The 13,850-nt window shown below is 41.6% G+C and overlaps 1 protein-coding gene across 9 annotated transcripts in view; it reads left to right on the top strand.

Moving 5' to 3' along the window:
* Positions 1-13,850, top strand: part of LOC125763414 (CUGBP Elav-like family member 2) — a 258,303-nt gene that overhangs the window by 143,728 nt on the left and 100,725 nt on the right. For all 9 annotated transcript variants that reach the window (XM_049426602.1, XM_049426600.1, XM_049426598.1 and 6 more), the window contains one exon: positions 11,111-11,193. In XM_049426602.1, the coding sequence (XP_049282559.1) occupies positions 11,111-11,193 (83 nt within the window). The remainder of the gene's footprint in view (positions 1-11,110; positions 11,194-13,850) is intronic.

Genomic DNA, 13,850 nt, shown 5'->3' with positions numbered 1-13,850 from the left:
CCGGGTTACATTCATGGTGGACAACCCTTACGCCCGGTGGCGCCAGGTACGCTGGTCAGTTAGCTGCTTTTCGAGAGTGCAATTGATATATTCAGGTTATTGAAGTATCGATTTTCCAACCAAACCCTGTATCGTTTGCTGTATCGCTTCTAAATCCTCTTCAGCCCGGATCCACTCCACCAAGGTGGTTGCAACCAATGGTGGGACGGTGGAGATGATACCATTTATTCATTTCTACCAACTGCATCGAGTGGTGGAAACAAAAAACTGCTGTTAGTGGATGTCACTGCTTTATTGCCCCCGTGTACCCGTGTCTGTCTTTCCGCATCGCGTGCCGTCTATATAGGGGATCGATAGACAACGATGTTGATTTGTGTGCTATTTTTAAGCGCCCCACACTATTTGTTCCGGCTAGTGTCCCGGGGTTGTACAGCTAGTTTACAGGACGGTTGTTAATTGAGTTTGAATAAAAAAAAATCCGAGAAAAATTCTATATGCACTCAGCTTTGCTGAGTAATAGTGAGTATTGAATAGAAGTAAAAAAAATGCAACTGGAAATCGATCTGGGTTTGGCGAGAAAAAGAATATGGTACACGAACATATCTATCCTGCTCGAGTTTGTAACGACTAGGTCATCCTGATGGTCAGTTTTATTTCAATGGATTGAATTTGATAGGAAAAAAGGGGGCCACTATCTGTAGTTGCACAACCGAATTGAAGTGAGTTCTACTACCATCAGTGATGGAATGTTTTTTCTTTTCGTTCTCCACAGTTCGAATCAATTTGAACTTTTTCCTGGGGATATGTTTTTATCGCCTTCGAACATGGCGATGTTTAAACACAACACAACGGCCGACAACTCCGTTTTTCTTCTCGTCTGTTTCGAACGAACAACCAACAAAAAAAAAACATGAAATCAAATTCCAGCAAATAATCAAATACATACGCCATGATCGAGGTTGACCCCTATTATTCACCCCATACCCTATTGGACGTGGAGATTTTTTGTCCCATTCCACTCTTCATTTATTTCTCCATCAAAAGTTGAAGAGCAAAATTGGCAATTAAAGCAAAAAAAAAAAGATAGTGTAGTGAAATGGAATTGAAAATAACGAGCATTTTCAGTGCTGCGTGTCAAATGTAGACAGTTAGCAAGCACTAATTAGCGATAATCTATGCTGTGGTACGATACAGACAAAAAGCAAGCAATCGAACAACACTGAAAGAAACAGTACACCCGCAATACCTAGGATGGATACATGGATGGAGTTCGTTTTTTTTGCCGCACAAAACTCAAATCGACTATTGACAGCCGACAGTTGTACCATCGAACCATCGATGGCTGCGTGTCGATAGTTTAGCATGAATAATTAAATGAGTACAGCTGCTGCCGTCCGGGCACCGAAGCACCGAATTCGATGAAAACCAATCAATTATGAAGCAGCAAAAATGAAAAGCAACACACACAAAAAAAAATTGAGGCAAATCATGCGAATGCGATTGTAATTCCATTTTGCATTTTTTCGTAGAACAATTTTGGATGATTTTTTAACATGTTTGCTTTTGATGAATTTTAGAAGTATTTAGCTTTTATTTTTTGTGAACTTTTTTCAAAGCAATTTGAATCGCTCAACTATTAACATGTAGCCTGTAAAATGTTATATAAAATGCATGGCTTTTACGCATCATTTATAATCGTTTAAGAAAGCTTTCGACATTGTTTATCGATCTTGTGTCTATCATTTGCTGTCTACTAAAAAAGAAACGTCCCTCAAACGCTGTTATTACCACCATCTGCATGTATACATCCTTTTATTTCCTCCCAACTGTTCCCTCTTTGCAGTCGATTAAAATTAAACGCTAAAGAGCGAAAGTCTCCTCACTAGGACACTTTCAATGGCAGTTTGTAGGGGAGCAAAGGTATGGTGACAGACATTTTTCTCAATGACACCTCTATGCGTGTAGAATGTGTGTAATTAAGTACACACAGCTGTGCAACATTAGTATCGTGCATGGTCTGTACGGGTCGTCCTGCCGTGCAAACGGTAGTGGTAATAAACAGCACGAAACATGAGCTCGTCTTTACGCCGTAGCCACCTATTAACAGCAAAACGGTCCAATTTGTGTACGATGCTGAAAACTAGTTGCCGCCTTTAGGTGTCCTGGGAGACATCAAACTTTAGTCTGTCTGTCTGTCAACCCGTTACCTTCGGCAGATGTGCTTCCGAACCATTGAACATTCTTACAGTTTCAGGCAGCACCTGTCTGCTATCGTTTACCTAGCCCCGATGTCGTTGAGTGTGTCCTGTCTGGTCTCTGGTTAGGTATATAATTTTTGTGATTGGATAGAAACAGGGAATTCAGGGACACGTTAACCAAGGTTACCATTTGCCACACAAATTTCTAGTTTAATGAGATAATTTTGTACTGATAGTTGCATAACTTTAGGCGTTTTTATTGTAACTGTGAATTGCATACCTTTCAGGCTGAAATTGCATTCATTCATTTCATTAGACATTGATTTTCTGCCCAAAACAGTTGTCTAATTACGCATTTCCAGCAGATTTTCAATTATCTTGCTAAAGCTCTCTTCATTGCGTTTGTTACCATTATTTTCTTATCTTAATTGTTCCATTCACGTAAGTCGCAGTTTTATCCTCACAGTTTAATGATACGGCTTACGGGCAGATAATTTCCAGCTGTCTACATTTAATTTAATGCTTCACCGTATAAAAAGCATCAAAATGATAAAGTTTTAATGCAACAGCCATCCATGATGCTCTCATGATCGTTGCTCTAGCGTTGAACTTTCTTCACGAATTTAAAATGTCATTCAAAGATATGATGGGTGGCAATCGTCTTAATTTATAAAAGTCTCCCAAAAAAAGTGCTACCGTTGCCGTTGCATTTATCTGAACGATGGCGTCAACATGGGTGACGGATCGTCATAAACATGTTGGAGTTTAGGAAAAGCGTACGTGACACAGTCGATCGTCGCTTGGAACTCTATGTTTTATAAGGCATACAAAAAAAAACACACCCACACTCATGAGGACAGAAGGTTGGAGGTTTGCAATAAACATTAAATGTAACGATCGCAGAAAGGGGATGGAATCTTTTGAGTGTGGAGTTTTCGTCCTTGAATGAGCGCCGATCCTCATCAGGTGGTGTTGGGTGCATCCACTCACACACACCCTGTCCTCCGCTATTGCTTCTTACATTTTATTAGTGGCAATAAAATCTTACCCATACGAGCATTTGTGCGACCAATTTTTGGGTTGGCAATTCTTTGGAGTTTTTGGAGGAAAAAGGTCGGAACAACGAACGGGAGCCATCCGACCGACTGTACGCCTCGAATGCAGATCCGTCCGTCCTCGACGATGAACCCAACCTGGGAACGAGACTCTCGTAAAATGTTCTTAATTTATGTGGCCTCCATTTTCATTTTTTTTTTTTTTTGGTCACCTGCAAACCAAAAACGAGGAAAACCTTCCAGCGCCGAAAGCGTTTGACACTGAGAAGCCTGGGGTTTTTTGTGTGAGCCGAACCTGGGTCGAAAGGTTTCGTATGCCCGAATACGCGCTGAGCAGGCAAGAAACTGTCACGCGCCATTAAGCGTTATCCTCGGGACGAATCATCTTCCAACCGACAAATCGACGTGATATGCTGTGCAGGAAGTACGAGTTTAAAACTGAAATCATTTGCAGTTCGACCCTTTCCCGTGGGGTCGTTTTCTACTGGATTGTTGCTTTGATCCTTACCGAGCAAGCCCAAAAACGGTTCTACGGTAGAAGTGATGGAGCATGATTCATTGTCAATTGCCTCGGCCGGGGCTCTTCCCAATGATAGCCAGCATAATAAAGCAATTACCATAAATTTGACAATGTCAATTGGAATTTAAACATAATTTGCATATAATTCATTTCGCTCCGGACTGACACACCATCCCACCTACGCGCGATGGACCACCATTCTAGTTGCACAAAATGCCCACCAATGCCGGACATTGGCTAGAAAGTTAACTTCCGGTTCCGGGCATCGAAATCGAAGCTCGTTTATCGTTCGCCATCCCTCCCACAATTGTTTCTTTTTCGCAAACAAACCGATTCCGATCGCTTTCAAAGCCGTCCAGGGGTAAATGAAATTAACCGACCTCAATGATGGGTGGCCACACACACACACAGTGTGGCCCACCGGTGTCAATACACGAGGCACGAGTGCCGCACCACAGTGGTGTGTGGCGTTTGGTTTTTGGACCGTTGTTTGGTTTTTGTGTGTAAATTGTCGTCCACCTCAGGGCTGCCTCAGGACCGGGTGTAACCTGATGAGCGGATCATCCCAAAACCCCTAAAACCGTTCGCTTTCTGCCGCGACTGAATGTCCGGTAGCGTTTGTCCGAGCCCCAGTCCCCATATAACAGGTAGCATCGAGGGTATGGGGTACGAAATTAATTATACTATTTGCTCGACGACCAATAAAATTTGCTCGAATTAATATTGCCTGCATTCGGTTACACTATGCGGCTAGTTAGGGTTGAAATACAATCCACACACACACGCACACAAACCAAACCGAATTGGCAGTAAGCGAATCGGAAAAGCGATCTACCATGGTTCGAAAATCGAGGCGAAACTCGGGTCAGCTCGGGTGTGCGCACAACTGCGAGAAGTGTTTAATTATTCATAAACGATACTTTTGCGAAATTTATGCGTGACACAAGGTGAAACCCGAGACACTTGCCCGACCTGTGCGTCGCGAACAAACGTGGCAAAACGTCAATCGTCACACAAACGGTTTTGCGGTTCGCGCCTGACGTTGGGCTTTAACGTACTGGAGAGAAGAGGCATCTAGGGAGAGGGGAGGAGGACTTCGAAACCCTTCGCCACGCTCACTCTAATCAACCTGCAATCGATCACTTCCATTAGTGCCGGGCGAAGGTGTCAGAGTATAGAATTTAAGACAAGCCCCCAGGGACACATTTGCCATGCTTCGGCCCGATGGAGGCGCCCAGTCACGGATAGAAATTGCTGTGCCTCGGCAAACTAACCGAGGCGAGGTTGAAAATGAATATTAACCGAAACACGGCACAAGGTTCCGGTTTTGACGATTAGAATGAACGGTTTTAATTGATTGAGTTACGCTTTTGGGCGAGGCACAAACAGAGGCGTACTGCTGCGTTTAAGGGGGTGATTTACATCGTTACCACTTTTTGGGGGATGGTGTTTTTCTGGGGAGGGGGAAACTTTAATGAGGTACATTGGTTGTTTTGGGGGGGGTTTACCGGTAAGCGCTATACATATTGTACAGATGAATGATAGGTGTTTAATTATTCCTTCATGATCCATTAAGTATGATTTTTATTTAGGGGGTTTGTTAATAGTGGAGGAAAAATTTCCTTTGTTTGACTTTTTTTTTAAATTAATTAAATGTTCAATAATCCGTACAAACCTGTGTAACACAACTTTCTACAATCATCACATTTAATAAGCGAAAGGTCGTAATACATTCAAGCTGCAATCGCATTTCGATTTGTGCCCGTCGACGACGTTCGCAAACCTCCATCTCATGGGGCAGCCGACCATCTTGGAATGTATAATTTAGCAACCTCGGAATCACGTCACGATTGCCGTTTGGGGTGCCCCTTGCAAACAACCGAGCAAATGTGGTACGTGCCCGAAAAGGGGGGACAAGCGGAACATTAGTGGAACATCGGTGCTTAATAATTCAAACATATTGACGTACTATGTTTTTGTACTGCGGCGGTACAAACCGTGTGTGATGGGTTTGTTGAAAACGGCCAATTGAACGGCGAAGAGGTTTTAGCTTTTAGCCTCGGTGCATTGCATTTGTGGCTGCATGGTTTTCCGGTGCAGGAAACACACGGGCGCAAACATGCAAGACGTCATACATAGTGCGCCTTGGACGTTATTTGCAACAAAGACACACCGGTACCGTTTGTGGCTTTTGCTTCCTGATGGAGAAATTCATAAGTTATTTAAAACAAGAAAAAAAAACACCAACAACTTCCATGTACAACCTGGTGACGGGAACCATGTTCGAGGTTTGGGTAATGATGAAGAACCTATAATTTGCTGGGTAAAGGAGGGTTTTACATCAAACCCCAACATGGACATGAACCAATTTCGGTTGGAGTCGTCTATGGCCGGACCATTTCTTCACGACTTCCAATATCTGTAGGCATCTCGTATGGTAGTTTCAAATACCTTGCAGAAAACCAAGGTTTGAAAGAATAATGAAGGAACGGTAATTTTCCCACCGTTACGGTGTGTAGAAGTAGTAATTGCGCCAGTTACTTCATTTTCCTGGTGAATGTTTCCTTTTTTTCCAATTGACAAAAAAAAACAACGACAAAAGGCAAAGGTTTCACTTGAGTCAATCACCAACTTTTCGTGGTAAATGCCATTAGAATCAATATGTACAATAAAGTTGAAAGTATTGATTTTTTTCTCCGATATATTTATCTTCCTACGGTTGTATGCTTATCGCGGATGTTCCCTGATGCCGTATTATGCGGTCTGCTATATTTTTGCGTATTCCCAGATGTGCATAATTGATGGGAATTGCTTTCGTATTCAATCAATAATCCTGATTGGAAATTCTGGCAGGAAACAACAACCACTTGATACGGTTGTTGCGCAATGGAGACGCCTGGTTTCCAATTCTTAAGCATTTTTTTGTTGCGGTTTTTTCATTTGTGTTTGCATTCTTACATAAACATGAACGGAACAGCTTTTTCTGATTGAGATAACAATCGAGTTGGAAATGTTAGGCTCTTCGACAATAATGATAATTATCTTTGCTCTTTATTATTAAAGAGCAAGACTTCTATTAACAACTGCAAACAACCGACGAAAAACCGAACTTTCTTCTTTAAGTTAAAAAGATGTTTTTTTTATTCTTCAAAAGGCTTTCTTCTTCAAATTCAAGTTCGAATGATTGTTTCATTTCGGAAGAGTAAATACGATTTTTTTCTAAATAAATCTTCATCCTTTCAACAATGTTCATCCTGCCACCCACCATAGCAACAATGCAAAATTAAACTGAACGAAATTATAATTAAACAAACATCTTCCAAGAAATTGAACATCAACACCAACTAACTGAGCCGTACAGCATTTGGTGATCGTTTTTCGCCAGGAGGTTGGTCGATTTGGTTGTTTGTGTGTTCCGCTCATCCTTTTGAAAAGGATACCGATCCGGCAAAGTTTCAAGCTTCGTCCTTCCGGAAAACGTTCACAAAACTATACACATAGTGTGGCATTGAACGTGTATATGTGTGTGTGTATGTTGCAGGTCACACGAAGAGAACAAACTGTGAGCGGGAGATGTGTTATCGAAGCAGGAAACGGAATTCATTTCCTTTCGACCACAAAATCCCAACCAAACGAACTACTAAAACCAAAGCCAAACAAAACGAAACCACCTTGATGCCACTTTTACTCCGTCCATACACCGGCGACGACGACGAGGAGGGTTGGCGAAGTGGCAAAGACAGGGTAGAAAGCTTTCTCATCCACGAATCGATTCTGAGGCGATACCGAACAACAAACAACGATCACTATTTGTATGCCCAGCCCAGCCCATTCTCGCTTAGGTCGGGAGGGGGTTTTTGGCTATTTTCTGTCTGGCTTGAAGTATAAGAAACACCCACACACTCTTCTGGACACACGGTGTGCACTGCATTCGCCTTACACGTTACGGGAAAAAGGATAAGATTGCGATGAGGAGAAATCAAACATTGTGCCTCAGTGTAGGGGGTTTCGGGCTTTTGATGGCAGCTGAAGTGAAATGGACTTTGAAACAAGGAGTGACCATTGCGGTTGATGGCCCTAGTAGAGACCAGTTACCATCAACAACACCACATTCCTTTGCCATTCCACCCTGGTGTGTGTGTGTCCTTACTGCCGTTGACTGGACGGTGCGAAGGAAAACCCATCCTCTTCACCGAAGATTAGTTACTTAATTAGGTTTCGTTCTGGGTCCTGATTCTGCTGGTTGGGGGACCAGATCGTCTTAACCAGGTTTGCCAGGTTCCACAGGACAAGAATTCCTGGTGAACCATTTTGCACCAAAAAGGTTTCCAGTCCAGGGACACGCACACATAATCCGCACATACTGTGTGATGTTTTCGGTTGTCGAAAGATAATCAATAGAACTGGAGAGCTCATATGACAATCTGACGATATCGATACCTTTGGGGGCTATTCGGTACGGACGGCGAGTAGCGGCGTATAACAAATGAAGACAAGAAACAATCGTTCTGCTGCTCTGCTCAACTCATTTTCATTAGACACCCTTCTTCTCCTCCTCATCCTCCACCAAACCCCCACATCACTTCCTTCTGTTGACTGAAATCGATGATGATGGCGATTGTTTCGATCTGTCCGGGTATTCGAGCGAAAGGGGATTTGTAATGCAGTGTGCGGGAACCACACACTCAAAGTATTAAAGTGTGTGTGTGTGTGTGTGTGGGTCCACTCTGGTGGTTTACCGCATGTGTCCACTAGCGTTGTGCGTAGCCAAGCACCACTCGAGACGGATCGGATACTGCTGTTGACCGATTTCTCGTTACCCGTAACTCATCGTTATCGTTGGCTTTTGGCTGCACGTTACTTCTTTATCAGCACGACGTGGATGGATCGATGTTTTCTCGGTGTGTGTGTTTTAGTTGTGGACGATGGTCCACCAGACAAATGTTCCTCTTTTTTTTGGAGGGAAGGAGGAACGATTCCGTAGACGTGCGTGTAATGAGCTAAAGTGAATTAAACGATGAAATCGGTACGATTCGTTTGCTTGGGTTTGCGATGAAATCCTTCCGATAAGATGATGGTTTGGAAGAGTACAAATATGATGATGTTGTCGTGGATCCTGATAAGAATACTTAACAAAACCCCAGCTGACCAAATGTTGGTTGGATCATTTTCATCTAAAATTCTTACCCAATACGGTACAGAATAGCATATTGAACATGATCAATAGATAAGAAGGATCTCTGTAACATTGTGGATCGAATAAGAAAAGAAAAAAATCAATCAACTCCCACACAAATTGGGTGGAAAATCAACTGTTAACGACAACCATTACAAAATTGTTTGTTCTTCTTTGACCGGATATTACGTTTGTTCTCATTATCGATATGCTAAGTACAGAAGATTATTTCAAGTAAGATGGGGAAATATAGAAAGCAAGGAAGAAAAACTTACCTCTTATTGAGTACTTCTCACTGTTCTCGGATTATAATTATCATTAATTGCATTTAAAAAATAATTTGTTTAATATTATTTTAGTTTTTTCTCGTCCTTTGTTTTTCAGAAAATATGTTTTCATGGAAAACATAAATTTTAATTAAATTTCGATACTACGTTACTACACCTACAACGTCCAGTATTTCATTCTGGTGAAATTATAGTTAATTAAGGATACAAAATAAATTAACTTCGAGCGCGACCAAAGCTTCCCATTCGCATCCATTCTGTTTTCTTGGAATTCTCGTGTACCGCATAAATGGAATCTCTTTAATTACGAAATTGATCCAATAGATTTAATGTGTTGCCGATGGCTTGAAGCAAAATGTTCGATTTGCAAAATTTCTAGATAAATTCGTTCTCATCGTTTTCCGATTATGACGATTTTGGCAAAAAAACACAGAAATATGATTTATATAATAATTTCCTTTATTTTACTTTTTTTGGAAAAAAAATCATACCATCTCAAGATAAGTTGTTTGAGCTCATAAAATACTTCCGACCCGTGTGATGGGTGCTTTGTGTTGGCTTAGGGCGAGTTTTTTTTTATTCGCGAACCTCCTCTTTACTGATGCCCTTCTTTTGTAGTGACAGATTTACACAAAAAAACAACTCCTACCCCAAAAACCGACCGAGTTTCATTCTCGGTCACCGCAGGGTTCTGACAGGAGTCATTTCAAGTCAAGCTACCGCGAACTTCGCGTTCTGCTCCGTGTGTCGCAGAGGGTTTGGAGGTCCTTTCATGGAATTGAATCTTTTTAATATCCGGTCCATCGTACGGAGACGCAAATCCGTCTGTCCTGATCCGGATCGGGTGTCTTTGTTCGATGTCATGCGGCTCGTCCGTGTGAAGGAAAATGGGGAAGCGAAGGAGAAGGTCATTTTTGTGAAGCTTAAAACCCCTAGGATCAAACTTTGTGCGGGTCAGCATCAGCTAACTTGGAGGTAATCTCCGCTAGAATGGCACCAAAAAAAAGAAGCTCGCAGCGGGATGCATCCGTTCGGCGTAAATCCAATGATGGCAAAATGATGACCGGAAGACTGGTAGAACTTAGAAATGGGAAATGATGTACATGGAAAAAAAATCTTAAAAATAAAATCGAAACCACCATTCATCTCATCAGCAAAAGCTCAACAATCATTGCTGCTTATGCTGCCGATGTGATTTGGACTGCTGCTTACACGAGCCACGCGCCACCACCACCATGTTGTTGATTGTTGTTGTCGTGTGTTTTTTCCTTCACCTTTTTCACGTGCGTCGAAAAGGTGCATGTTTTTTCTTCTAATTTAAATATATGTAATATTTACGTCAAAATTTACGTGTGTGTTATCTATTTGCCTATTTGTTGGGATATTTATTTTTTGTGTGACAATGTAAGTGTTCAAGTTGTGATGTGCTGCATTTTACTTCACTGTTTTGTGAGGTCAATATGAATCTTTACTGTACATACGTTCCAAATAAATTCCCGTTTTTTGGGGGGTTTGGGGAGCTACAACGTGAATGTGTTCGTTACTGTAAATTGAAGCAACTGTTGTTTGTTTTGTAAATATATATTTCTATTGCTCACCGTACTGAATCAAAAACATTAGACAAGAAACAAAAACAAACGATCTGACCGATTTGTTTCTAAAAATTAATGTCTCCGCTGCGATACTGTTAAAAAAAAATAATGTCCGCTCCAAACCATAATGCAATGTTTTATTTCCTCGTTAATTGTGCCAATGCCTTTTGCGCCACCAAAAACCAAAAAAAAAAATGCGTGCGTTACCGTTCATCGTTCTGTGCCAGTGTGTTTCGTTTGCTTTATCGTGCTTTTCTGTTTCCGTTTCTCTTCCTTCCACAGGGTGCTGTTTTGTGACTTTTTACACTCGTAAGGCAGCGCTCAAGGCGCAGGACGCGCTCCACAACATCAAGACGCTTGTCGGGGTAAGTATTCTGGGTCCTTTTTATGTTTGCAAACATCTACATCTACACCACAAAAATTAACCTCCGGCGGGCTTGTATGTACCTATTTCATTCATATAAGTTATAAAATGCAAACCAGAAAAAAACGTGTTTCATGTCCTTCTGTTACCTTTACATATAATATGCCTAAAATGCGTCCGTTTTTATTCCGTTCCCTGGAGCGTGTGTGATTATTCGTTGAGTGTAAACCCGTTTCGTTAGTGTTACCGTATTTGCGTACGCATAGCGACCAATGGGACAGTTGTGCCATCCATTCAATTTTCGTCCTTGTTCTCGTGTGCTTTCTGTGTCCTGACGCTGGTACGTCTAAATGCAGCACCCGCATCGCAAGGCTAGCTGACCACATCGCTATTCCACACTCGTCTTTAATACCACCACGTGTAGGACAAAAAGTGCCTCCAAATCCGTCTAAAAAGAGCCTGACTCTATCGGTTCATTGTAAAATGCATGCTACCGTGTGGCTGCGTGGTTCCGTACCTTCGAATATGACCGGCATGTAAAGCCGTGTTTTTGACTTTTTTTCTCCTTTCTTTTCACACACACACTGTTTGGAATTTGCCAGCTTATACAGATGTGACTGTAGGGCTCAAAGTCAGCCAAACAAATCTTTCGCTGCACACTGCCAGCGGTAAAAGGATGATGCTTCTTTAAACATTTATGTAGCAAAAGCGGACAGACGCAAACATACGGCAAAGAACTGTCCGATTATATCAGTGGAAAACCCCTTCATATGTGTATTCTGTGGCGATGACACTGTGAAGTGGATGATGGACGAGTGTGCTATTCGACAGTACTTATCTGTACGCCGTACCGGCAGCTATCAACGGGCTGCCAAATCGCTATGTTTTACATTGTCGAGTGGACGAAAAAAAAACATCGAAACGAATCGTGGCTTTTCAGCTCGCTGCCCATTGGGGATGGAGTTGATGTGTGATTTTTTTTTTGGGGTGGTTTTGTTTTGTGTGATATAGTTGATGTCATTCACATAACTATGAAGTCAGCAGTTGCTGCCGGGCAGGTAGATTATGACCAATGGTCGGGCAAATCAATTCTGAAGAGAGATATATACAAAAAAAAAAGACCAGTCACTTCATTCCGTCATTGCCATGAGTACTTATCAAGCCGGTAGCATGAACTAGACAGCTCATTGATGGCATTGAAGGACAAAAGCTTTGAGTGTAGGAAGCTTTTACCGGGACAGGATTACTAGAGATTTTGAAACGGGTTTGTTCTTTTTTCTTGAAAAGGAAACAAAACAACGGACAAAGAGATTAAATATGGTAGAAGGACACTTGTATTTTTAATATGTACATCGTAGTACGTCAATAAAGCGTGTTCAATACTTCAAACCTATATGGAAAGCTATAAAAACAGTTGTTAAAAAAATATGCTCAAAAACATACTTTTACTGATTCGGTTTCCTTAAAGCAAATGAAATTTAAGTTATCCGCCTAAAAGTATGCAATCTGCACAACTAAACGAATTTATTTGATTTTATTATTATTTTATTAGTTTTAAAGTAGGAATATAAGCTTTATAAATACTGTAAACATGTTTTAGCTTATTGGGAAATATTTCAGCTAACGAATAAACAGTAAAAACTTAAAAAGATACTTCAAAGAATTGCTTCTTAGCTTCACCATTGATAAAAAAAGTTCATCAAGTTTGAAATTGCCGTACCATAAGATTGCTTGGCCCTCCAGCGCACATCAAAAGGATCCACACAATGTTTCCTTTTGACATGCGGAAAGTAATAACCTGTCTTTAGTGAGCTTTTTAAAGGTGTCCAAACATCAGCACGGTGCACCCTTTTTCGTCGCTAAATGAAAAGCGCGAAAGCGCGAGTAAATCACGGCTAAATCCTTGTCGCCTTACGAACGAGGGGCGTGAAAAAAACGGGTATTCAAAGGGAAACAGAACCAAACCTTCACGAATGACGATATGTTGTCGCTTTGACAGGTGTGTGAGCTTTCAATAATTCATGATTATTGATTTTTCGGTTCACCACAAAACACCCATCCAACGGGGTGAAACCATAGTTCGTTCGGGCGGGGAGTGGATTACCTCGCGAAATCGCAACCTAAACACAGCAAAGTTCAACCCCCGTTGCAACAGCTCTGAATGGCAAGGACAGCATGATGTGGCGACAGTTGTCCTGTCAACAAGAGCTGTGTTGTGCCGATCCTTGGATGCCCAACCTTGGACGGATGGAACAGGGATGGGTATGGATGGTGCCATCAAATTGTTGTGTTTTCTCAAATGAAAAACTTTCCCTATCCCACTGCGACATATTGTGTTTTTCCGTGCATGTCGCTGTGGTTGGTTCTTCGTGGGCAAATGGTTCGATTTAACAACTGCTCGTGTGCAAGAAACCTTTACCGTGTTGAAAGAAGCACACTATACTGCACATGTAAAAAATTGTGTCAATGGAGGAAAAGGACAAAGGAAAAGAATGTTAACAACGCTTCCCACCGACGATGGTCTTTCATGCAAACAATCTCTAGCAGGAATAAATGTGTCGGAAGAATGAAAAAAATGCAGAAGCCAGAAACGAACTTCATGTCATTATTAAACAGCAAATATTGAAAAGTTTGTCGATAGCGTGTTATACTTTCACA

This window comes from Anopheles funestus, chromosome 2RL, assembly GCF_943734845.2.
Source record: "Anopheles funestus chromosome 2RL, idAnoFuneDA-416_04, whole genome shotgun sequence".
In the NCBI taxonomy this organism is placed as follows: domain Eukaryota; kingdom Metazoa; phylum Arthropoda; class Insecta; order Diptera; family Culicidae; genus Anopheles; species Anopheles funestus.
Note: the sequence above shows the minus strand (reverse complement) of the source record. Positions and strands in the feature narration are given on the sequence as shown.